Below are 27539 nucleotides of genomic sequence, written 5' to 3'. Positions count from 1 at the left end.
TGCTAACAACTGCAACATCAAGACCCAAAGCCTCACACCCCAGTTTGCATTCCAAAAGAGAATACCATCAGAAATCCTCCCACCACACCAAGAAGGGTTCCCAATCATCCCAAAGTGGAAACAGGGGTGGGGAAAGTGAGGTAAAGGGAAAAAAAAAAAAAAAATGACCAAAGAGAAGTACGTACCATGAAATAGACACATGGCGTCTGCCCTGCCCCCAGGAGGTAAAAAAGGCTTCGGCCAGTCAGCAGGAGATTTCAAACCATTTCTCAGACACAAAGGCCACAGGAATAAGATGCCGATCAGAAGAGGGTCTGCAGCGAGCAGAAAAATGGGCTTGCGCGTGCTGGTACATAACACACAACAAGCAAGCCTGTCAGGCCTGCTGCAGGCAACTGGCTTCTTGAGAAGAAAAGGCTCCCGGGAAGGTCATGCTCTCCTGTGGCCCACTGACTTCCTACAGGAAGGGACATCTGCCCGTCCCAGTGCACACAGAGAGGCCTTGACTCCCCGAGACTTGCCTTCCACACTCAAAGGCTCTGAGTGCCCAGACCACATGGCTCCATGCATGGGATTTGTGGGTTTTGGCATGGAGGTCAGAAGGCTAACTTTCCACAATGATTGTGCAATCTGGGATTTTCATTTTGGAATCTGCAGGACAACCCTAGAACCGAAGTTCTCTGCATCCAAGGGTGGATGTTCAAAGCACTTTATTGCACAATAGGGAGAGGGCAAAAGTCTGGTTCACAGAATGGCTCCCCATATTTGGTCAATGTGGAGACAAAACCATCATCTTCCCAAGGCCAGTGGGACCCAAGAGAGCATTACCTTAGGACAAAAAGCAAGAACCCTTTCCAACCAATGCTTCCACACCTCAGTGTAAAATTTCCCACTAGGCCCACCCACGACACAGACTGGGCACTCCACACAATACAAGGACAGAGTGAGTGACAAAATGAAACAAAAACACCTACTGACAACCCACCTCCTCCTTCCTCCCAAAGGCCCCAGCACTGGTTGGCCAGGATTCATATCCAAACTGACACACACAAATTCAATGAAATGGTTTGAAGATCCTTGTGCTAATTCTTTGTGAACTCGGCCTTCTGGAAGGCTGGGAAGTGACCAACAGGCTCCCCAAATGTCGAGTGTGAAACCAAAACTGTTTAGACTAAGATTTCTGAAACTTCTCTTCTTCATTCTCCTCTGCCAAGGAGAATTTTCTAGAACCCAACATGGAGGTGCAAGAGGAGATATGCAAGAAAGCATTTAAGGACCATCTACTTGTCCTGACCGGACAAGGACACAGTAACTATGGGATACTACAGCAGACCCCAGCATTCTCTGCCTCTGAACAAGTTAACCAACACAAAAGAAGCAAGCAGGTAGCTGACCCTTTCTAGAAGTTACCCCTCATTTGCCTCACCCTTGGTTCCAGAATGGGCCTTTTTCTTTTTCTTTTTTTTTTTTTTGGAAACCTTGGGCAGTGTTGCCCAAGTATTGCCCAGTGTTAATTCTGCTGCTAACAGGGGGCTTTCAGCCTGATGTTGCTCTCATTTCATCCTATGATTAAGCTGTTGGAGATTTTTTTTTTTTTTTAATTTACAAAATGATACATGAGGGCCTGCTCACTTAAAAAAATAGCTTATTGATATTTTAATTTAATTCTAAATAAACCTTCGGAAGCTGACTCAAGAGTTTCTCAAATATTCCAAGGGATGGTTCTAGGGGCATGTCTTCTTTGAGGGATTATGCATGAATAATGAAAAAGAACATTTAATAAAAAATGTCTGGTCATGGAGTCTGGTTGGTATTTGATATTTTTGCTAGATCTGCTGTTGACATTTTATTGATGGGGGTCCAGAGATACTGGCTCAGGGAGGAACCAACCATCATTTGTTGGTATTTGGAAGGCCAACAGCTACAAAGCTGGTGTTTGAATTCTGGGGGCAGATGACCGCTCTGTAGCCACAGAGTTGTATCAAAGGTGGGTGGAAGCATTTCTGCCTGACATCCAACTTAAGGGCTCTGGAAGTGGCTGGTCCATTCTCTCTGGAGAGCAAATCACCTGTTTGCATCCACTCTACCCATCTTGTTTTGCCATATGTGCTGTTGGCATTTGTTAAATGCTGCAACAGATCACTGGCCCTTACCCCACTGCACCCTGGCTCCAGGGCCTGTGATGGGCTGCACCATGAGGAGTTTACAGCTTCCAGGGCTGTCCAAGCCTGAACTTACCGGTTTCCATTAAATGTGGATTTGTACTCGCCCGCTGGGAGCAGTGTCTCGTCAGTGTAGACAGGCACAGATGCCCTGACACACTCATGCGAACACTGTAGGGTCTCGTTGTAGGCCGTGAAGATGTCCAGGCTGCTTGGCACCCGGGCAGGCGTGAAGTCCGTCAGGTTTTGGCAGCTCTCCTCCTGCTGGTTAATCTTCCGCTGGTGGCTGTTCCGACGTGTGTTCCCACTCTGGGCACAGCTAGAAGAGAGGAGAGGTGGCGTGGGGCATGGGGCAAGTGGGCAGACACCAAAACCCATAAACACAACTTCAACAAATGTAGAAACCTTCATTTCCAAGCATTGATTATACATCCTTTAATATTAAATGGTAATTCCCAGCCTCTTTGGAAAGATCAAGCACAATCAAGCAATCAACATTCCCTCCTCCCCCCCAGAAAATTTTAAGTGTAGGCCATTATTGCAGGGAGAATTATGAGATAAGTGGTTGAACTGCATTATCAGGGAGCTGGGCCTTGTTTGCTCAGAGAATGTCAGCCAGACCATGGTGCTGACTTGGCTCCCCCACAGGTGCATCAATGGGATGAAAACCTGTGACAGGTACCAGCCATGGACTTGGCATAGGATAGTGCAGGTTCCTTTGCATCCAGGGTCATTACCCCTTTCTAGATAGTAATTATCTTTGGAGGATAGTTGGTAAGCTGGGAACTCCTTATCTTTAATCCCTCTGTAGCTGACGTTCACAGTGGATTGGACGTTCACAGATGGATTGACACAGTGGCTGCAATGATGGGCTCAGGTACAGCCAGGATTGTGAGGCTGGCACAGGACTGGACAGTGTTTTGTTCTATTGTACATAGGGTCACTATGAGTCAGAACTGACTAGATGGCACCTAACAACAATGACAACAAAAACAGCTGATGTTCACAGATTGGAAATAAGCCTGTTTGGACCATCATAGCTGATGCCTCATAGATGTTGTAAGGTGTCATTGACTTGATGTCAATACATAGCAATCCCATGTGACAGAGTAGAGTTGCCCCATAGAGTTTTCTAGGCTGTAATCTTTACAGCAGCAGATTGCCAAGTCTTTCTCCCGTGGAGTGCTGAGTGAGTTCAAACTGCTGACCTTTTGGTTAGCAGCCAAGAGCTTAACTGTTGCACTATTAGGGCTCCTTGACTCATGAATACCTATCTTCTTGCTCCTCTGGATTGTGGGGACTATAATTTAGGACAGACAAGGGAGTCTCACCACCATCAGTTAAGGGGTGAAGGAAGGCAACCAGTGACCTCTTGAACCTGACTTCTGAAGACAAGGTTCCTGAGAATGATCAGGGACCAGCCCCATGCTCACACCTGACCACAACAGGGAGTGTAGGAGTGTGGCTGAAAGGGACATGCACCTGCAGCTTGGAGATCCACTGATGCCTTGTCCTCATTGGGACACTGGTTCCCATGCACCTTTATGCTCAAAGTCTATATGGAATGAGTGGCTGCAGGGTTGTGGGGTTAGTCTATGAAACCTGTTTTTGTCTGGGTCCTGGCTATTCCCTGCCTTCATCTTCCCAGTGGAAGGAGAATCACGATTCTTGGTGTAGGAGCCCTGTCCCATACACGAAGTAGAGATGAATGCCAAGCCCACCTGAAAAGCTTTCTGCAGAGGGAGCTCAACTTCAAGTCCATGGCGCACATTCATCCCTCCATGGCCCTGGCACCATAGCCCTCCCTGAGCTGTGCTTCCTGCAAGGCTCTTTGAGGGTTTGCTGCAAACCCCAGTGTGCTGCAAAACCTAGAAGGCCTGCCTACTCATCACCCAGTGGATAACAAAGTCATCCGTCTCCTTGGGGAATAACTGTTCCTTCATCAAGATGAGCACAGTCCTTCTGTCCATGGAATTTCCTGCTATGCAGCCATATCACTGAGGGGTCTAGGCCATTCTCTGGCCAGCTCCTAACCAAGAAGCCCTGCTGTATCTGTTGCACTGTCCTCATCACCTGTCCCCAGAAAACACTCTGGTCCTGAGTCCATCAGCCATTAGAAGGTGGCTTCCAGGCATTGTGATGCAGTGTGTGTAAGGTTTGTTCTGCAGTAGGATCATGCAACCTGCCCTGGGCTCCTGCCCCTTCCTCTATTGCAGAAATCTCCCTTGCCTTTCCTATGCACTCCTGTGCCATTTGGAGGCTCAGTTGCTACCTCCATCTGTAGCCCTCCCCGAATACCTATTGCTGCCTGGAGCCAGCACAGGAACCAGTGGGTCTCACTCCGTATAGGAGTATAATGCTTTGATGCTCAAAGGAGACATGCATGTTGCAGGAGTCACTTCTGGTATACAGGAGCCTCTGGGGCACTGAGAGAACAGCAGGGCTGTCCAGCATCCCCCAACTTTCCTGGAGGAGCAGCAGGTGTGCACACCTGCAAGGCCAGCCTCAAAGTAGGCCAGCTTCCCGGAGGAAGTAAACAAGGGCGGCCGCCTACAGCAAACCATAACCTATTTCCATGAACACAGAGAAGCCACCTGAGGAAGGCAGGGTTGGAACAAGGGAAACTGGCAACAGGCAGCCCAGAGGCAGTGATGGGTGCTCCTGCCTGGGCTCTGGGAGAGAGGCGGTTGTCACAGCCTTTCCAGGGAAGGCCAAGAGAGAAAGAACAAAGACTTGTGCTCCAGTGGGCTCCAGCCAGAAGTACCCTAGGATCAGAGACAAAGGATCTGGGGGCAGGCACAGCTTGCTGTCTGATAAACTATTTCAAGGTGGCTGGGATAATCCATTCTGCTGAGAAAGCCAGGGCACAAGGTCTCACCCCAAAGAGCAGGTATCAGGGAGTACCCTAGGTCTGGCCAAACTGTCCCTAGGCAGAAGGAAGCAGAGCTCAGGTCAGCAATAGGAGCTGCACAGGATTCTCAGGCCAAAACAGGGGCACAGATTCCCTCTGCGTGGGACTTGGGGCTGGATGTGAAAAGTAGAGACTTTTGAATTCCCACTTCCTGGGGACCTCCACTGTTGTGGTGGTGGTGGTCATTCTGACTCCTGGCAACCCTAAAGGCAGAGCAGAGCTGCCCCAGAGGGTTTTCTAGTCGGCAATCTTTACGGAAGCAGATCACCAGGGTCTTTCCTCCCATGAAGCAGCTGGTGGGTTTGAATAGCTAACCTTATGGTTAGTAGTCATCAAGTGCTTAACCGCTAAGCAACCAGGGCTCCTTGGGACTCCATATCCCCCCCCCCCCATTTTCAGGCCAGATGGGCCAAGGATCCTTACCAATTTTTTAAGACAAGAGTTGTAATCAGGGCAGCTATGACCATGATGAGGGAGACGGTGATGGTGATGATCTGATGAACAGCCAAACCTGTAAAGGAGAAAGGCACAGAATGGAGACATGAGCCAGGAGCCAGGAGGCCAGTGCACACAAGGACAGGAGGGCAATGACAGGACCAACTGTCCTGCAGACTCCCTAGAAGGGCTGTTGGCACCGCATGAAGCATGGGAAAGTGATAGACATCCACCCCTCCTTTTCTGGATGTGTGGAGGGGCTGGTGCAAGGGTCCTCCCACAAATGGCCAGGAAGGGAAGTTCCAGCCCCACCTCTCTCCTTCCCACTGCCCTTGAAGGCCCAGAGCTTTAATCTGCCCACTGGGCTGCGTCTTTTCTTCCCCTGCCACTTTTGCCTGGCTGCTGTGAGCTCCAGCAAGACATGTGGTGGGAAATGCCACCCCTGCCTTCCTAGTGTCATGGGCATGTCTGCTTCTTGATTACAGAAGCATGAACACAAGGATATTGGCCTGTGAGTGGCAGCAGTGTCTGAACTGATGACACAAGACAGCCCAGAACTCACCAGGGAGGTGGGAGAAAAGGGACATATCAGTCTACATCCTTGGGGGCACTAGGTCATGCCGCAGGGAGACCCCTTCCTTGAGTTCCTGAGAACTTCACTGCCTGAAGAACATCCAGTAATAAATAGCCAAGCTGATCACAAAGTCCCTGAACAAGGTTTAAGGTCTAGCCTTGTAGCCAGGAGAGATGTAATATAATCAGTACCACAGGAACAACAGAATTGGTCAATGCAGAAGTGGGTTGGCCAGATGCTGGCAAGATATTCTTCCCACACCCTGTTGGCCTGTCAACTTCAGGCATGGCAATGGGGATGGGGATAAGTGTGGCAATAGCTCCTGCCTCTGGTCCCTGCACCCAAGAGTACATTTCTTTCCAGACCCATGTACTTTCCAGTACATTTCTTTCTGTTGCATCTTTCCTGGGACATGGACACTGGTGATATGCCCTGATAACTCCATTGGTCAGTCAGGACCACATCGGAAGGTCCAGGCTCCAGCCTGGTTCTCCTGCTTCCAGCCAGAACTGTGTCCAAGGGATGATAAAAACAAGGTAAAAGTTTGAAGAGCCCTGCGGGGGCAGCCTTTGCCCACAGAAGAGATGTTTCATGTTCTTTCATCCAAGGTATTTGAATACCTATCCTTTCACCACCCCGATGACCCAATATCAATATCCACTTTGTCAGATCTGCCTCTCACACCCGACATATCTGGCAAATTCTAAGGGCAGACCAATATATACCTATGCCAGCCTGGAGGGTCTTACTGTATAAAGATTCTTCTGGCTGCCTCCGAAGTACAGTCTCAGAGATACTACCTCTCTACTGAGAGAACTGGAAATAAGTGATTAAAAGTTGGCATGACCATGAAACAAGCTTCCTCTCCCTATTTCCCTCTCTTGCAGGTATATTGCTGCCTGTCAGGAATGAATCTGTCTTGAGCCTACAGGATAAGCCCCACAAGGAACATGGAGGAGCAAGTACATGAATGGTGTGGGCTTCTCTTCATGCATTTTTCCATTGATTTGAGAAGCCTTATTGGTTATTGACTGTGTGCTGGGCAGTGCCAGTGGGGACCAGCTCAGTGGTATCTGTCCTTCCAGTTTTTAAAGTTGCCCCATTGACTGTTGGTTCCAGCCAAGGGCATCCCATGTTGCTGTTGTTAGCTGCTGTTGAGTCTGACTCTCACTCATGGCCATCTTGTATATAACAGAACCAAACAGTGCCTTGTCCTGCACAATTTTCTTGATGGTTGGTAAGTCTGAGACCATTATTGAAGCTATTCTGTCAATCCATCTTTTGCTCACCCTCTGCTTTGCAAAAATGATGTTCTTTCCTACCAACTGTTTTTCCTGATGATGTGTCCAAAGTAACCAAGCCAAAGTTCCATACCCCATCCCACCCCCCACACACACACACACAAAACCAAACCCATTGCTGTCAAGTCAATTCTTTCTTATGGGGACCCTATAGGGTAGAACTGCCTCATAGGGTTTCCAAGGCTATAAATCTTTATGGAAGCAGACTGTCTCAGCTTTCTCTTGCAGAGTGACTGGTGAGTTTGAACCTCCAACCTTTTGATTAGCAGCCAAGAGCTTTAACCACTGTACCACCAGAACCCCAAAGTCCCATCTACCTGGCCCAATTTGGGGTATCTGCTGTAAACCATTGTGAGAGTTGCCTTATTCTCCAGGAACACCAAATATGCTTGCTTAAGAGTTAAAAACTGAGCTATGCTTTAGGGTCCACCCTCAATCTCACCAAGAAAGGAGGGCTCACCAACCCCAGTAAGCTCTTTCTATTCACCAGGTACCTGAGACCCAGTAGAGACTTTGATGGCACACAAAGGTTGAAAAGAATGACCAGTGTAGCAGAAAGCTTTGCAAGATGGCTGCTCACACTGGATCCCTTGCCTTCCCACCGTGTGTTTCCCTGGTCCAGCCTGGAGGCTGCCATGCTGTAGGAAGAATATGCGCTCCTGTGTGTGCCTGGACTTGCTATGATGGTGATAAGACCAATGAAACAGTCACACAGCACACTCAGTAAGGGGTAATGTTAGATATTGTGCTGCATGCTTAGCATGTATTAGCCCACATATTCCCAACAACATCTCTAAAAGACAGATATTGTCGTTACCAATCAGGGAAATGAAAACCACATCGATAGGGTTTATGTCAGTTCCTGAGGCCATGTAGGGTCTGCTCGCCCCCAGCCAACAACATTTGTATCACACAACTCCCACCCTAGTCTCATCTCAATACCACCTTTGCACTGACTGCCTTGCCCTTCCAGGGGTGAGGCTAGGCCCTTCCTCACCTGTGCTACTAAGAAAGAAACCAGTCAAAACCAAAGCTGTTGCTGTCAAGTGGATTCTGACTCATAGCAACCCTATGTTGTTGTTGTTGTTATTTGCCGTCGAGTCGGCCCCGACACATAGCGACCCCTCCTTGGGTTTCCGAGGCAGTATCACTAAGGAAGTAGGATTGCCCAACCTTCCTTCCGAGGAGTGGCTGGTGGGTTTGAACCGCCAGCCTTCTGGTGAACAGTCAAGTGCCTTAGGCACTATGCTACCAGAGCCTATAGGACAGTATAAATCTGTTGCCAATGCTGTAAATCTTTACAGAAGGAGACTGCCACATCTTTCTCCTATGGAGCAGCTGGTGGGCTTGAACCACTGACCCTCTGGTTAGCAGCTTAGTGCTTACTAATTGCATCACTAGGGCTCCTCACTGGGAAAGAACAGGTTCTAAAATCTCTTTCTCTTCCTCTTCCATGGACAAGCCCCAAAGGGAGTGTTCTAGGCCCATATTGTGATCCTCACAGCTATTTCTAGGGTGGTCATATCTTGAACCTAACTCTTTGTTTCTTGGGTGAAATCTGCCATGTTCCAGGCCAAGGTTAGTGAACACAAAATCTATGGAAATGGGGTGGACGCCATAGAAGAGAATGAACAGTGCCAGAGGCAAACAACAGGGAATGATGGAGACTGGGCAGCCCTGAGGCCAGGACTGGCTGAGAACTCTGAAAGCCACCTTACACACAGCACTCCATCATCCATTCTCAAACCTTAGTGGGACCAGGGAAGGCCTAGGGAATTGTTAGATTCGACCTCTCATTCTGCTTCCAAAAGGTCATAGCTTTGTAAACTCTATGGAGCAATTCTACTCTGCACACACAGGGTCACTGTGAGTCAGAATCGACACTACAGCAACCACCACCACCAACACAACTCCTTACTGATGGTGTTCTTCTGTTGGACTGAACTAAGTCCGTGGAAGGGAAAAGTCCTGTGACCAAGTGCCTTGTACAAGTTTAATTTCCTCTGAAAGTGAGGAAAATGTTGATTCTCCTCTTCCAACAGATGGATACAGCTGAGGACTAGAGAGGAAACAGTTGCCTCAAGAGACCAATACCACTGATGACACTAAGAAGAGAAGTCTGGACTTTAACCTGAGGGCTTTGTCAGACACCAAACACCTTAAGAGGAGAAGCTAATCTTCATTATCTGTAGACCTGTGCCCAATGCACACACATAGCATCTAGCACCATTAGTTGTGTGATATGCTATTCAACTCATAATTGAGGAGCACAAAATAAGAAATCAGGGGAAAAGAAAGAAAGGTAAAGACATATTTCCAGTATTTTTCTTATCCCAGAGGCCCTTCTCCCACCTTCTGCATGAACATTCTTTGTAGGACTTCCAAAATTAAAAGTTGGAGGAAGTAATATGCTATTAATTATCAGCCAAGGTTATATGGGGAGAAATACAATGATAATATACTGGCTACCCTTCCTTGAGAAATTGCTTTATGCTGGGCATCTTGCTAAATCTTCACACATGTGATAGAATTTAATCCATCACCAGGCTGTCAGGGGGGCAGCATTTTCTTGTACCTATCATTCTAACCAGGAGCCTGATACTCAAATAAGTGAAATGATTTTCCCCTGGACACTTGGTACAGCTAGAATGGAAAGTCAATTCTCTGCTTGGGAGTCTTAGAGAACATCAAGCATGCTAATTCAAAACTGTAGCCACAGTCTAGTAATAAACTTGGTGAGAGGTCAATATCCTACTAAAATGTTTGCCTGCAAAGCAGAGAGCCCGTGTGCTAACATCTGATCCAGCCATTTAGGTTGGGCCACTGGGCATAGGTACGAGATTAATTGTCTCTAGGCCAATTCTGAATCATGGCAACCCCATGAGTGCCAGAGCAGGACAGTACTCCATGGGGTTTTCAATGGCTGCTTTTTCAAAAGTAGATCGTTAGTAGACCTTTCTTCTAAAGCATTTGTAAGTGAGCTCAAACCCCCAACCTTTTGGTTAGCAGCCGAGCATGTTCACCATCTGCACTGTCCAGCCCAGGCTAAAAGAAGAGCCTGCAGACAAGACCATGATGGCTGACCAAGGACTAGGTCTTCTGACATGTGGTAAAAATGGTATTTGTTGGAAGCAGGTAAATTATGAGATGCTTCTTCATTTTCCCTCTTACAAAAGTCTGCTACTAAGGACGCCAAAAGAACAATCGGTGAGAAGTTGTGTTGTGTAGAGTTCTAAAGCCTCTTGTCACATCATTTAGTTCTCTCCAAACACCAGGAGTCATTTCCCAATCTGTATATGCCCTTTTAAGTCTTGGAGTGGTTCCAGGGTCATCAATAAATAAATAAATAAAATCTGCAACCATATAATCTCCATGGCATCTACTCAACTCTGGCTAAAGTGCAAAAGCAGTCATGGGAAATATGCAAACCAATGGAAGTGGCTGTTTGCCAACAAACCTTTATTTATAAAAATAGGCAATGGGTGGGATTTGGCCAAAGGCCCATAGTTTGCAGACCCCCAGTTTAGGCAAATAGTCTAAGATGGTTCAGTTTACAAATTAAACAGAAACACATGGCTATTTTGTACAGTTTGTTAAAGTAAGGATCCACACTGCAATCTTTTGGATCTAATGATGAGAACTTTCACACTTCATCATCAAAGGTTTACTTTCTTCCAGGATAATCACTGGTGAGTACTGAGGTTATTTCAAAGATAGCCACGACTCTAGTTTACTCTCAGGCTATATGCTTCCATGTTGCTACGATGCTGGAAGCTATGCCATCAGTATTTTACACACCAGCAGGGTCAGCCATGATGGACAGGTTTCAGTGGAGCTTCCAAAGGCCTGGAGATCTACTTCTGAAAATTTAGTTAAGTGCAAACCCTTTGCAACATCATATTGTCCAGTATAGTTCTGGAAGATGAGCTCCTAGGTTGGAAGGCACTCAGAATTCACAGTGGCTGCAACGGTGAACTCAAGCATCCCAGTGGTGGTGAAGATGGCATAGGACTGAGCAGTGCTCCATTCTTTTGTGTATAGGGTTGCTGAGTTGACTTGATAGCAACAGTAACAACAAATTGCACTCAAATATTTCAACCATATGCCCATCTCAACCTGTTCCATAGATGCTGAAAGGAATCCACATTTTGCAGAAGACAAGAGTGGTCAGATCATAGAATCATTGTGTCAAGAAGGACTTCACCTTATTAATCTCTAGACTGGACTTTACCTGCCCCACCCAAATGGTACCATTCACAGGAAGACATCCTCCCACCTTCTCTCCTTCTTGACTGGAGTCTCACACTACTTACATCTTAAATAACACTGCCCCAGGCAAGTCCGTGGTGGGCATTAAATAACACAAACAGGAACATCCGCCTCATAATCCCTACTGACCTTGGGCAAGGCCACGCACACTAGCTGTTGTATGGGCTGTGACTGGGTGAGCAATGATGTCACCTTAAGAAAATACAGTCTATGTCCCAAAGAAAGTAAAAAACAAAACAACTTTCTTCTTTCCACTTCCAAGGTCAACATCAAATTTCATCCTCAAATTCTGTGCAAATCAGACATGATCCCTGAGCTCAGATGCATGCTGTGTGGGGATTCTTGCTTCCTTCTCCTGACAGGTGTTATTGTTCCTGCTAATTTAGGGGTTCTTTCTGCTTCTGGTAATTGCCACTGTATACTAATGTGCTAGGAATCAGCTGCCACCCAGATAATGAAAAATTATACTCAGAATAATGGATGGGACAGATGGATTACTGAGCTCTGCATCAATCAATAGGGCTTTTATGGTTATATTTGTGGTGGTTTGTAATAAGATCAGGCCCTGAAGATGGATGTGGAAGTTAGTAATCCATCTCTGTGTCTGGATGGAGCCTCATTAGGTGAAGCCAAATTAAACAAGGATCATTGTCCACTGTGAAAGCAAACACATGGGGACCTGCTTTTCTAGTACGAGAAGGGGCATTGGCACATTTGGCTGGCACACTTGGATGAAGGCAAGAGCAATGGCCCTGGAATTTCCCAAAGCAAATGGATGCCATTTCTGTGTTTATAGCAGCTCATTGTATAATGCATTATGAATACAATGCCTGCATTATGCAGATCATGTGGTACAAGGATGTGTTTCTTGAAAGGGTGAGTTTGATAAGTGAGAGGTGACAATGGGTACTCAAAGTGCCAATTCCATTGCAAACAAGACATCATTTTTCCACAAAGACCTGCAAAATACCAACTCCGTTGTTGGTCCTTGAAAAAATAGTATCTGGGTGCATGGAGGCCTGAGCAGGATAAAGCTTCACAGCAAGCCCGCAAGGGGCCATAGCCAGCCTAACTTCTTCAGTGGTGGGACCTCAAGGTCTACAGCTTATATGAGACAGTTTAACATGTCCTGGGAACAGGTTAATGATGGAAAATGCACCTCTTAAACAAGAGGTGTGCACAGAAATAAAAGGCCATCACTTTTGTGGCAGGGACTCAAAGGAGCAAGCTCTTTCTGAGTGACCCAGCAGAGGCTTCCAAGGGGTGACTGGTGGTGAGTTTTGTTTTGTTTTGTTGGGGGGAGTGTTTCCATACTTGACAGGTTATGTTAATGAGGTGGCTCAGGTGACAGGTGATCATTCCAGAAAGACCCACCTCATGATATCAGCCAACCTCAAGGAAGGGGTGCCTGTGTAATAGGGCTCCGATAAAGGTCTGGACACAAGCTCCATGGGATTCCTGGTGGAATGAAGATATTGATGCACATGGGAGGGTCACACATTCTTCCTGGGGACATGGAAACTCCATGCTGGGAACCTTTGGAGAAATTCCCAGACTCCGGGTAAAGTCCCTTCTCATCAGTAAGGGAAGCTGGAAGTCCCTCCAGCTTTGGGCAAGAGCATGGACTAAAGAGAACAGAGCCCCTCCAAGGAAATGGCTACTGCTGACATTTCATGGAGCCCACTTCATCACAACTACAGGTTGTGAGTGAGTCCTCAAGGAATAATCCCACAATGACTCTTCAGGGCAGGCTGGAGTAGTGGTTCTCCAACGGAGACATGGGCAACATCTGGAGACAGTTTTGGCTATCACAACTGGGAGGGGTGTTGCTATAGATACAGGCTAAAGGTGCTACTCAATATCTTACATCACTCAAATCAACCCCATAACCAAATACCCCAGCCCAAAATGTCAACAGTGCTGAGGCTGTCAGAAATGTCCCACATTCATCTAAAAGGGTGTAATGTGGGCCATGCTCTGATTCCTTCCACCTTCACACTCCCTCGTCTCCCTCCAACCCCTTCTTCACTAATAACAAAGGCAGTGCTGGGGGAGGATACAGAACTGACTTCCCAGCTTCGGCATCATCAATTCACTTAATGGATAAGCCTCGTTTTATTGTCCGTGTGTGCCAGGCATTGTTGGAAGTGCATTACTTATATTAGCTCATGTAGAGCTCACTAAGACACTGTGAGCTGAGAGCAAAGATTGTCCCCATTTCCAGCAGAGGGTGAGTGATTTTCTCAATGTCACACAGTGCCATTCAAAAGGTCCCCAAGACTACCTTCAGGTTCAAGAATTCACCAGAAGGACTCATAGAAATCAGCAAAGTTGTTCTACTGAAAATTATGGTTCATCACAGCAAAGAGAACAGATTAAATCAGTCAACAATAGAAAAGGCACAAAGAACAGAGTCCAGAAGACACCAGGCACAGAGTTTCCAGTTGTCATCTCCCAATGGGTCACGCAGACACAGCTTACCTATCCCAGCAACAATGCGTGGCAACACCAACAGTGGACTGCCAACCAGCGAAGCTCCCTGAGCCTTGGCATCCAGGTCTCGTAGACATGGTTTCTCACCCACATGTCTGACTTTCCCAGCCCCTCCAGAGTTCAAGCTGGTACTGCAGGTCCCAAGGCCTCCACCATTAATCACATTGTTAGCACAGACTCTGCCATGGTCTAAGATCCCCAGGTGGAAAAAAAAAAAAAAAAAAAAGACACTCTTTATCCAGCAGGATATTCCAAGGGCTTTATTCAGGAGACAAGAGCAAGGGCCAAGTTTTTCTTTGAGCAAGGTTAATTCTTTACTTCATACACAGCTGTCATTGTTTTCTTGTGCCATCCAACACATTCCGACTTACAGTGACCCTGTATGTTACAGAATGAAACTGCTCCATAGGATTTTCTAGGCTGTAGTCTTTACGGCAGCAGATAACCAGGCCTTTTCCTGCAGAGCCACTGGGTCAGTTCCAACCACTGACCTTTCAGTTAATAGCCAAGTGGTTAACCATTGCACACAAAGATTAAAAAAACAAAACAAAACAAAAAAAACACTGCCATCCAGTCAATTCCAACTCATATTGACCTTATAGGTCAGAGTAGAACTGCTCCATAGAGTTTCCAAGCTGTAATCTTTATGGAAGCAGACTGCCAGGTCCTTCTTCTGCGGAGTGGCTGGTGAGTTCAAACTGATGGAAAACCTTTCAGGTAACAGCTGAGCACTTAACCACTTCGTCATGCACAGCTAAGACATGTCAAACACACGGTTCAAATTCAGGCAGGCTTGCTCCAAGGCCCATGCCCTAGAGAGTCCCCAGTACAACTTCTTATTGAACAACAGTCCTTTCTCCACATGTGTGGCCAATGATGAAGGTACAATGGTCTACAAAGGACCTTGCCAGCCATGGTCTACAGACCCCTAGCAAGGACCTGAGGTTGCATAATGCCCCTAACACAAGGCCCATGAAAGAGGATGCTTTCCTTGGCTGGTCACATCAAGAAGCAGGAGGACTCTGCTTCCACTGGAGATGCCTCTGAACTTGATACAGCGTGGGGCCTCAAATGGGAAGCCAGAGAACCAGAGGGAGAGTGACTACCCTTGGCTGAAAAGGTCACATATCAGCCATGATGATATCAAGATGGAAGCATGCATCTACCTTCCTTCCTTTGGCCCATCTTCTTGACTAACTTTGGATGCTCTGCTGCTCACCCTGAGGGGTAAGCAAGCACTGATGGTTCAAACCTGGGGTCTGTGAGGACCTTGGGGCACAGTCATGGAGAGCTTGGGCCTATCATTCACTCAGCTTGTCTCACTGGCAGCAGGTTTGCTTCTAAGTGGAGATGCTGCTAGAAGGGTTGGGTACCTTGAGGAATTAGAGCCAGGAGGGCCCTGAGTCCCTCACCCTAAGTTTGCAAAATGATGACCCACCCAATAGCTGACTTCAGAGCCATAATCGTTTCTGTCCCTTGAGACTGCAGACACTAGGGCATTGGGACCCTGGACAAGTGAATCAGCCTTGTCCTAGTGGGTTGAATAGTGTACTCCAAAATTCCTGTCTACCCAAACCCCAGAATGTGACCTGTTTTGGAAATAAGGTCTTTGCAGGTGCAATTAGCTAACATGAAGTCGTACGAGAATAGAATGGGTCCTGATCTCTTTATGACTGGTGTCCTTACAAAAGAGAAGAGAGACAGAGGAGAATGCAATGGGCTATGGAGACTAGAACAACATGGCCATGAGCCAAGGAATGTCTGAAGCCATCTGAGAGGCAAGGAAGGATCCTTCCCTAGAGACTTCAGAGGGAGCATGGCCCTGCTGACACCTTGATTTCAAGACTTCTGACCTCCAGAAACTGTGAGAGAAAAAAATTCTATTGTAAGTCACAAAGTTTGTGATACTTTGTTACATTAGCTTCTGAAGAATGACATGGGGAGGATGTGTACGGAGGATGCAGAGAAGTCATCAGCAGCTCACCTAGGACGTGGAGGTCCTCAGTAAATACAAGCTGTAAACACAGGCACACAGATCCCCTGGGGATCTTATTAAAATGCAGACTCCAATTCATTCCCAGGTCTTGTGTGGGTCTCGCACTCTGAATTTCTAACCATTCTGGGATGCTGACCCTACTGGTCCTTGGACCACACTTTGAGGATGAGGTCTTGAAGCAGAGGTCAGCAAACTACAGACCCATCACCAAACCTCTGGTCTGCCTGCTTTATGAAGTTTTATTGACAGACAACCATGCCCATTCATTGTGTATTGTCCAAGGCTGCCTTTATGCTCCTAGGGCAGAGCTGAGTGGCTGCCATAGAGACTTTGCAGCTCACACACCTAGGAGTTTACTACCTGCTTCTTTAAGGAGAACTTTGTTGGTTCCTGCCCCAGAGAGGCAGCTGGAGAGAGGGCAGTAATGATCTCGTGACCTTCCCACTCCCTCCTCACTGTGCAGTCACATGACTGGAGGAGGGATTTGAGGAGGTTCTCGCTGCCTGTTTGCCCTGTGGAAATAGCAAAGCTCAACAAGCATTTCTGAACTGAATTCAATGGCTACAAAAATGGGTTATGGTGGGAACCAGGCCTCGTCCACCTGGTCCCTCTGAGTCACAGTCAGACAACCAGGCCCCATGGACATCAGTGATCAGATGCTGCTGTGTCAGGGCTGAGGAAACAGGATTCAGGGTCCCCAGCTAGGGGAAATTGGATCTGCTTATTACCAGGAAACTTCTTTCCTGAGAAGAAAGACCAGTCTTGAGGGAAACACAAATCTTATCAGAATGAGGGTTAATTCCAAACTTCCAAGGCAGCTCACAAAGCATGAGCATCGGGGCATCTTAAATTGTCACAGTCCCACCTCTGCACTGTGTGATTTGCTGTCTCCTCCAAGAATGCACGTGCATACACACACACATGCATGCATATGCATCAGCAGATGTGCACACACATGCACAAGCAAACTCACACAAAGCACATGTGCACACACATACATGTCAACACACATACATGTGCACAAGTACACACTCAGATGTATAGGACTTAGAGACATACATGTATATGTACACACATGCACACACAGACACACATGAACACACACACACAAACTGAATTTATTGATTATCTCATTAAAAAATAGAAGCAGCTGATACCCTGCTTTGAGCTCAGTAGCCAGTATGGAAATGACCCACTTCTTTCACTAAACTCCCAATAGTATTTGAGTATTTCAACAAAGGATGACAAGGCTTGGCTGGAGTTGTTGAGGGAAGTCAGCAGCACTTGCTGCTAACGAGGAAAGGAATCTGCTTGGCAAAGGTGACTTTTCAGGTAGTAGAGGGCTCTCTGCCATCTGGGAAGCAGGTGGCCACGCCGAGCCTGGTGGAAGGGCACTGGGAGCCACCCATCAGCTGGAAAGTCAGTTATCAGACAAGTCCTCAGCAGCATCCTCACCCACCTTGGGACAGGGTTATATTTAGTCCCTAAGATAACACATAGGTCAAAGTGCTGATCAAACTGGCCTGTCCTTCTGGAAAGCCAGCCATGCCTCCTGTGTGCACCTGGCCTGGCTGTTCCCCTCCTGCTGACGACATATCAGCCTTGCTGTGGTGTGATATTAGATGATGACTGGCAGGTGCTCAGAGCCCTGAGGCCGGGGGCCGGCAGGAGCTCAGAAGAGGGCAGCTCTCACTGTCACTGTTACCACAGTGGAGTCTAGACAGAGACCCTGTCTCCTTCCTGGGCCATTAGCACTGAGTCAAGTGGGCCCACTGATCACTGAGTAATCCTCAGCAGTTCCATAAACTCAGGAAACCAGTGAAGGGATAGATGTGTGCCTCATTGATTCCAGAAAGCACAAGGGGCTCAGAGTCGACCACTCACCTGCTTGCCACCCAGTTTCCATCTGAGGGTTTTAATCCTTTTTATCTATTTGGGGATCTCTTTCAAAGTATGTGAAGTCCCTAGGTGGCAAAAATTGTTGACACATTCAGTTGCTAATTGAAAGTCTGGCAATGCGAGTCTATCCAGAGGAGCCTCAGAAGAAAAGCCCTGCCAATCTAGTGAAATATCAGCCACTGACCAACTTAGGAAGCACAGTTCTACACGGACAGACAAGGGTCTCCATGAGTCAGAGTCAACTCGGTGGCAACTGGTTCTAACCACAACTCATGGAGGAAGGAGATGGCAATTCTGAGCTGCAGAGTCCCTGCTGGTATAAACAGCATACTCAGTTGCTAACTGAGAAGGTGATGTTTTGAGTCCACTCAGAGGTGCTTTGGGAGAAAGGCCTGGTGACCTACTTTTGAAAAGTTAGCCATTAAAAACTCTATGGAGCACAGTTCTACTCTGACACATGTGAGATCACCAGGACTTGGAACTGATTCAACAGCAACTGTTTCCTATCTGTTGGTTTGTTTGTTTTGTTTTTGAAAATGCATGTTCTGTCCCTGTCCAGATACTGATATGCATAAGGCAGCTGGGAATCCAAATAACAGGCCCTTTGCTTCCTGGGATTCAAGCCCTCGTCACCTATTTACTTTCAATAATGTTTCACATGCCTCTTCTAGGCCCAGGACAGAAACGAGACAAAAGGACCAAGCAGGACCCTTGAAATTAAGCAAAAAGAAGGCATGAAGGAAGGAGGAAGCAGCCTTGGGAAGACTGGCTGCACTTTAGAGAGGGACCCTGAGTGACAGCAAGTAGATACTCCCTTGTTGGCTTATCATGTAATAAGAAAGTCAGAGGGGATGAGGAATGGAAAGACAAACTTGGCCACGTTGGGGTCAGACAGACTTGCACACAACTGCAGCTCTGTCCCTCTAAGCTTGAGCTTTGGGACTGCAGACAATGCAACCATGTCCTCTGCCTCAGCTCAGAGCAGACACTCAGTCACTGCCCTTGTCTTGGAGTCTCAAGGTAAAGAAAGAGCAGTGTGAGGGACTAGCCCTAGGAACCTGACTTCCCTGACTGGATCTGTTCCTGAGCCCATATCTGCAAGGATCTCTCCTCAGAACACCTGCTCTGCCCTCAGGCTATCCCGGGAGAGCTGCACCATCATAGAGAGCACTATATGTGCAACAAGCCTTTCTCTTTTATCAGTGGGAACTCATCCTGTGCTGGGCTGCAGGGCTTTGGGCAGTGCCCCAATTCCTCTTCCCATGTCTGTGCAGATCTGATGGTCCACAGTGAAGGAGGACTTAGAGTGATTTAACTGTCTCTAGAAGGTCTTCTTTAAATAGAAAGTGTTGTATACTTACTTAACAGATGTTTATTTATCAGTAAAAACCAATCACTAGACAAGGACATCATTGGGGGTAATGTAGAGGGACTGCAGAAATGAGGGAAACCCTCCATGAAATGGATCGACATGGTGGCTGCAACAATGGGCTCAAAGATCACGAAGATGGAGCAGGACTGGAAAACATTTCACTCTGTTATACATTGGGTTGCCAAGAGTCAGAGTCTAGCCAATTGCAGCCGACAACACTGACACAACAACAACTGTTTAGGCAGAGGGCCCCACAAGGAGGCTACAGAAGTCAGTCCCTACCTGGAGCTTCTATAGTCGAGGGCATGAGGGACAGCATGGACCGATCTGAGAAATGCACACACAAGCATGGCTGAGACAAGTGCTCTGAGGACAAGAGGTGTTGTAAGTACCTGTAATGGGGACTGGTGCAGTAGGAATAGAGCCTGGCTCCCTTGGTGTGGGGTGCTGCCTGGAGGACCTCAGTCTTCACACCTTCTGAACCACACTCTGTGTTGTGTAACTTCTCAGTACTTCCCTCAGGTATGGGACCTGCCAGACCAATTGCCTCTGGACTGGCTCTGCCATGTGGAACATAGCTGTTCATGGGTGTGTGCATAGGCTGACTCTCTGCACCTTCTCCATTGCCAGGAGAACATGCCCTAGCTGGCTTGTTGGAGAATGAGAAGCAAGTGGAGCCAAGCTGGTGGCCTCAGTCAGCTCAAGGGTACTGGCTTGGACCAGCCAGAGGCAGTAGCCCCAGACATATAAGTGAACCTGCCAAGATCAACAGAGCCTCTGGCCAACCCCTAGATGATGGGGCAGCATACCCTCATTGTCATGCGCTCTGAGGTTCGAGGCTTGTTTGTTACAAAGCATTTGCATGGCCATGGTGGACTGATACATGAAGTGAACAGGGAGTCCTTGGTTGGTGCAAATGGTTAATGTGCTCAGCTGCTAACCAAAAGATTGGGGGTTTAAGTCCATCCAAAGGTGCCTTGGAAGAAAGTCCTGGTAAAATACTTCACAAAACTCAGCCATTGTAAAATTCATGGAGCACATTCTACTTGGACACACAAGGGGAGTTTGTGTCCACTGGATGACAACTGGTTTGCTTTAGGTGAGGAGAGAAGGAAAAAGTATTCCAGGTCAAAGGAAGGAAGTGCAAGGAGCAAAGACCAGAGGCAGGGCTGCCTAGCTGGCCTCTCTGCATGAGGTCACACCAACACCAGGTGAGCGTGGTTGCTCCCAGAAGCAAGCCCCCCACAGATCTGGAGAACATAGAGCATCAGGCACCTGGGGCTCCTCCCCAGACTCTCAGCCCCTTGCAGGAGCCTTGTAGGAAGTATGACTCCCTGCAATCACACTTCCAGAATGACTATCACATCCACACTTTTGTCCTAAGCTGCCCCTCCAGGGACCCCAGGCTTGGGCTCATAGTATGAGAGACAGCACATAAGACAGTTGGGTTTTGCTTTCCAGAAGAGAGCAGGGGCAGGCCAAAGTGGCATGGCTAAAGGGAGGCAGGCCCTAGCTTCCCAAAAGACCTCTTCCTCTCAGTGCTCCAGCAAAGTAGGAGCTCTGTGTTCAATCAGAATGGAGTGTCCTGTGATGAAGCTCAATTCTCTCCTGAAGATTCGTGAAGTACAATGGCAAATGAGCTGCTCTGAGAATGCTCCAGAGGAGAGATCCATTTCAGAACGGTGTGACCCAGCACTTCCCAAACAGTCTGACACCTGCATCCTTCTCCTGCAGAGTGTATATGTCTGAACCCTGGGTAAAAGCAAGCCCCCCATGGACTCCCCAGAACCTTAGCTCTTGAGAGGTTGGGAGCCTCTCTGCCTTACAGTCCTGCTCAGGGCTGCTCTTCCACATCCAGCACAGCTCCTGCTGCATTCCAGGCCCTTAGTACATATTTTCAGGCTACAGGGAAAGAAAGAATGACTGGCAGCCTAATGGTTTAATTGCTGGGATGCTAACAGAAAGGTTGATGGTTCAAATCCACCAGCTACTTCACGGGAGAAAAGACCTGGTGATCTGCTCCTTTAAAGATAACAGCCTAGGAAACCCTACGGGACAGTTCTACTCTGTCACATGGGGTTATGAGTCAGAATCGATGATACCACCCAACAACAACAGATGTAAAGAACTCGGCTCAGGAAACACTGATCCAGGAAGAACACAGTTTATTGCCTAGTCTTTGTGCATGACGGTTCTGGGGTTGCCATAACAGAGTTCTAAAAACTGGAGGGCTCTAACAATAGAACTTTATTATCTCAGCGTTCTGGAGGCCAGACACCCAAAAACACAGTGTTGGCAGGGCTGTGCTCCCTCTGAAGGCTCTAGAGGAGAATTCTTCCTTATCTCTTCCGGTTTCTGTTGGCTTCAGAGAGTTCTTGGCTTGTGGCAGCATCTCTCTAAATTCTGAATGTCTTCATATGGCCTTCTCTTGCGTTTTGTCTGTGACACTGTATTCAAATATCCCTCTCCTTTCTCTAAGTATACCAGCCACTGGATTGTTGTTGTTGTTGTTACCTGCCATAGAGTTGACTTCGACTCATGGAGACAGCATGTACAACAGAATAAACCCTGTTTGGTCCTGCATCATCCTCACAATCCCCGGCATGTCTGAGTCCACTGTTGTGGCTACTGTGCCAATCCACCTCACAGAGGGTCTCCCTCACCCTTGCTGGCCCTCTACTTCACCAAACATGATGTCCTCCATTAGCAATTAACCCCTCCTGATGATGTGTCTAAAGCAAGTAAGTCTAATAATGTTCTTGTTGTGAGCCATAAGGTTGTTATTGCTGTTTTTCAGATATACATAGTCAGGCCTTTCTTCTTAGTCTATTATCTTAGTCTAAAAGCTCCACTGAAACCTGGCCACCATGGGTGACCACAATGGTTGGTGAAATTCTGGTGACATAGCATCCGCATCACAGGAATAGACAAGTTACTCTTTGGTGTTGTTGTTGTTTGGTGCCCTCAAGTCTGTTCCAATTCATAGTTGACACTGTTACAATGGAATGAGACCACTGCCTAGTCCTGTGCCATCCTCACAGTCATAGCTATGCTTTAGCCCACGATTATAGTCACGATGCCAATCCACCTCATCTTCTTTCTCACTGCCGCTCTAACTTACCAAGCATGATCTTCCCCAGGAACTGGTCACTCCTGAAAACATGTTTAAAGTATGTGAGATGAAGTCTTGCCATTCTTACTTCTAAGGAGCATTCTGGTTGTACTTCTTCCAAAACAGATTTGTTCATTCTTCTGGCAGTCTGTGGAATGTTCAATATTCTTCACTAACATTATAACTACAGTATGACAAACTAACACATGAATGGTTGAGTCACTGGGTTAGGGCTTAGTCTAATCCAGCAGGACCTCATCTTAACTAATTACATCTATAAGGCTACATTCTGAGCTTCTGGGTAGTCCTGAATCTAGGGGGCACTATTTAACTCACTACACTTGGCTTGAACAAACTCCTGTTTTGGGGTATAGAAGGTTAGAGAGGAGCTGCCCATGATAACATTACCAAAGTTTTCTGAGGGCGAGTCATGGTTCCACACCCAGTGACCCAACTCTGTTGAGACTATCTTTCTTCCAGTTCTAAGCTGTTTTCTGCAGGCTGAGCCTATCACCTGGCCTGGCTTCTGGTTTGGGGCCCATAGTGGCCATGCATCTCCTTCAGGGGTGACAAACATGCTCCCTGATGTAGCAACTGAACTTGAGCACTCATCTGTGGCATACCTTCCAGCTCATTCTGAGTCAAACTTCTGGAGTTAAAATAAGAGAAGCAGGAGAAGGGTCCAGCCCCGTCCCCTGGAGCAAAGCCCAAACCTTGAAAACAGAGGTCAGTATGCCATTGGCTGCCAGCTCTACCTTTAAAATCCACTGACGGGGTCAACTGAGCCAGCAGGAGGGAGATATTATCCCTGTGGTAGTTATGTTTGTGTGTCAACTTGGCTGAGCCTGGTTGAGTGGCTGGGCAGCTGGTGGTAGTTATTCCCCATGATGAGAATGGCAATCAACTCCATAGTGGGATCTACCACAAGCAGCTGAGTAGCTGCCTCTGGGTTGTGGTCTGCTTCCTGTATATAAGAAGAAGCCGTGGGAATGGTCTCTAGCCTATGGCACGCTTGGACCCTGCATGTAGCTATGTCATTGCTCAGCAGCCTGCTATGCTCTGCCAACCTTGGGACTTACAATGGACTTAAGTTAATGGCCTGCTGTGTGGTTTGGTAATATCGGGACTGTGCCTTTTTTATTTGTCAATCTCAGGGCTTCTCAGCCTCAGCAGCCAGCAGCTGTCTGAGTGAAGAAACGCCTCTAGCTCCAGTGGGCCAGGAGCAGGAGGCAGAGCTGGACCCCAAGGTTGAGGGGCTTTCACCCAGCCCCTAGAGGCTGGCACCTTGAACTTGGACTTAAAGCCTCCAAATTGTAAGAATAAACTCCTGTTTGTTAAGGCCATGCCATTTGTGGTATATATTCTTCTCAGAGTGGCACTAGGTAACTGCAACAATCCCCAAGTTTCATTAAAATCTTTGTGTAGCCAGAAAGTTGAAGGAAACTGCAATTCAATTTTGATTTTGGAGGGAGAGGTGGGAGAGACTGGGGAAGGCAGGAGTTGCCAGCACTGACTTCCCACAGGGGCTTGCTGAACACTTTCTCAAGACTTCCTGGTGAGAATATCATTAAATGCAATAGCAGCCTCCATCCTAATGCTGCCAACTGCCATTTTGGTAAAAACAACAAACAGATAAATATATGCATTTAACAAGCACCAAGCACCCCCACACTCATCAGCCTTGATGTGGTCTTGGCTGTCCCAGGCAGCCATATTCTGATCCCCTTTCTCCCACAAGAGGCATAGCTACTGGTGATTTGTATCCTGTAGGGAGGGGCTCAGGATGAAAATCACAGCTGCCCCCACTGACTCCATCAGCCCCAGCTCCCAGCAAAGCTGCCTGCTAAGTCAATTTGGAAGTCTCTGCCCAGGTAAGTTTAGGCCTCTCTCTGTGAATCTTCTCACTTGGGATGCTGCATGGTCAGGACACAAAAGGCCCAGGCAGAGGTGGCATAGGGCATTGCCAGGTGAAGAGCAGGGAGTGGGGCCTGTGGAGTACTTAGCAGAAGAGGTCTATGGTTGCACATTCTAGGTTCTAGAAACCCCACCCTCTCTCCATGGAGTGTTGTCCTCTGTTTTAGTGTTTCAGTGCTAATGTAATGGAAATATCACAGGGGGTGGCTTGAAAGAACAGATTTTATTTTCTCATAGTTTTGGAGGTTAGAAATCTGAATTCAGGGCATTACCTCTAGGGGACGTCTCTTTTTCTATGAGGGCTCTGGGGGGAAATTCTTGTTTATTTCAGCTTCTGTTACTCAGTTCTTTGGCAATCTCCATGTGACATCTATCTTTCCCCACTGGTGCTTGCTTCTCTGTGACTTATCTGCTCTTTTTATATCTCAGAAGCAATTGGTAGTAGACATGCTACCAAGACCCTCTACAACAATGACCAGGGAAACTGAGTGAAAATGATATGAAAGATAATCCTGGAACCCAGAGTATCAAAGGAAGGGATGAAAAAGTAGATCAAATAGTAATTAGAAGGAACTGAACAAAAACAGTGAACAAGGAGACATATGGAGCAGTGTATTTTCAACTGGCCCATTGCAGTGTAGTCATTTTGATTTATTGTAAGCAGTGTTCTGATCAGAGCAGGAAAAGATAACCAGCTCTGCTCACCCAGGAGTGCACCAGCACACACACTGGTGAATGGTGACCAGAGAGGTGAAATGCAGGAACTGCATCCATACTACCCAGTCACACCACCTCTTCCTGTTTCCTCACCCTCTGAGAGAGTGCCACCACATGCTTCTGTACTAGTTGAATGACAACAGACAGTAGCCAACACAGTATAGTGTGCCCTCAACTGCTCTACATAAAGAGTGAACAGAGAACTGCCTATACACTCCTATCTGCTAATATGCCCACTGAGAGACAGGTGGTGAGGACCTAAGTTCTGCCAAACTAGCAAGCAGAGTACCATGCCCACCCTACTCATTCAGATATATCGAAACAAAATAAAGCAAAAACCTAGGCAAACCACATTAACATACAACCATAAAATAAATACAATAACAGCATAATATCTCAGAGATAACAGACAACCTCAGTTCATACAAAGAAACAAGCCAATGTGGCTCAAAAAAGTGATCAAAGTATGAAGCAAAAAAACCACCTTGAAGAAGAAATGGTATTGGAACTACCTGATAAGTATTTCAGAAGAATTATATATAGGCTCCTTCAACAGATTAGAAAGAGATCAAAGAAAACACAGACAAAAATCAAGAAAAACTCTGACAATATTCTAGAAGGATTCAGGAAAATAATACAAGAGCAAATTGACAAAATTAATGGAAAATCAGAAGCAATTCAAAAACAGCAAATAGAAATCTAGACAATTAATACTAAAATTTCAGAAGTACATAACACATTTGAAGGGCAAAGATGTAAAACTGAATCAATGGGAGACAGAATTAGAGACAGAATTGAAGACAGATTTCTCAATACTAAACTGTTAAAGGAACAATCAGAAAAAGAAAGAACAAAAAGAAGAAGAAGAAGAAGGAAAAAGCTTAAGAATTATGTGGGACAACATCAACAGAAATAACATGTGTATCAGAATTCCAAACAGGAAGAGACAGGAAAAAGCACAGAGAAAACTGTCAAAGATTTGTTCAACCAAAACTTCATTAATATCATGAAAGATAAGAAGCTATGCATTTAAGAAGCTCGATGAACCCTAAATAAGATAGACCTCAAAGGAAAATCATCAACATATTATAATTAGAGTTTCCAAAACCAAAGACAAAGACAGAACCCTGAAAGCAGCCTGTGAAAAATGAAGTTACCTACAAAGGAGAACTGATAAGACTAAGCTCTACTTTCTTGGCAGAAACCCTGCATGCAAAAAGGAAATGGGATGACATATATAAAATTTTGAAGGAAAAACACCGTCAACCAAGATTATATATCCAGCAAAGTTGTTCTTCAGATATGATGGCAGAATTAGGACATTTCCAAGTAAATAGAAATAAAAGGAATTTGCAAAACCAGACCATCCTTATCAGAAATATTAAAAAGGGTTCTTTGGACACACAGCCAACTGTAGCAGACTACAACCTGAGATTAAGACACATGAGAACATCACCCAGAAATCAACCCAGACAAAGAAGTTTCCAAAATAAAATGAACTCACAAGACTGAAAACAAGGCATCAGAGACATCAATTTGTAAATGATGACAAAAACAAAGCAAAATAAGGGGAATAAATGATATAGTTATCAAAAAACAAAAAACAAAAAAACCTACCAAACTCACTGCTGTCAATCCAAGGTGGTATCTCTCCAGAAGTAGATTGCCCAATCTTCCTTCCAAGGAGAGGCTCATGGGTTTGAACCACCAGCCTTCTGGTTAGCAGTCAGATGCCTTAGGCATTATGCTACCAGAGCTCCCAGTATAGTTAGAACTTCCTAATGGAGAGGAAGTCAAGAAGCTATCAAGATACAACAAACTGTTTTAAATCTTGGGAGATAAATTTTAGGGTAATCACAAAGAAAATGAATAAACCTTCTCACCGAAATAAAAATGAAGAAAATCATAAAGATTCAGTAAATATGAAAACAACAATAATGAAGGAAATGATAAGAAAATACATAAAGAAAATTAACTCAAATGGCACTAAAACATGCACATAAGATATAGAAATAGAGGCAAATACTGTTGTTGTTAGGTGCCATCAAGTCATTTCTGACTCATAGCAACCCTATGCACAGCAGAATGAAACACTGCCCTGTCCGGAGCCAGCTCCAAGATTCTTGCTATACTTGAGCCCATCCCACAGCCACCATGTGAATCCATCTCATTGTAGACCTTCCTTTCTTTCGTGAACCCTCCATCTTACCAAGCATGACATCCTTCTCCAGGGAATGGTCCCTTCTTACAACATGACCAAAGTATGTGAGATGAAGTCTGGCCATTCTCACCTCCAAGAAGCATTCTGGCTGCGCTTCTTCCACGACAGACCTGTTAGTTCTTTTAGCACTCCACAGTACTTCCAGCATTCTTCACCAACACCA

General features: G+C 46.4%; 1 protein-coding gene across 1 annotated transcript in view; it reads right to left on the bottom strand.

Moving 5' to 3' along the window:
* Positions 1-244: 244 nt before the first annotated feature.
* Positions 245-27539, bottom strand: part of AJAP1 (adherens junctions associated protein 1) — an 88392-nt gene continuing 61097 nt past the window's right edge. The window contains exons 2-4 of the mRNA XM_007955549.2: positions 5497-5584; positions 2239-2481; positions 245-314 (exon numbers count right to left, since the gene is read on the bottom strand). Of these exons, the coding sequence (XP_007953740.2) occupies positions 245-314; positions 2239-2481; positions 5497-5584 (401 nt within the window). The remainder of the gene's footprint in view (positions 315-2238; positions 2482-5496; positions 5585-27539) is intronic.

This window comes from Orycteropus afer, unplaced genomic scaffold (assembly GCF_000298275.1).
Source record: "Orycteropus afer afer isolate SDZICR_OR568_19922 unplaced genomic scaffold, OryAfe1.0 scaffold00508, whole genome shotgun sequence".
NCBI lineage: Eukaryota > Metazoa > Chordata > Mammalia > Tubulidentata > Orycteropodidae > Orycteropus > Orycteropus afer.
This window is presented reverse-complemented; position numbering and strand designations above follow the sequence as displayed.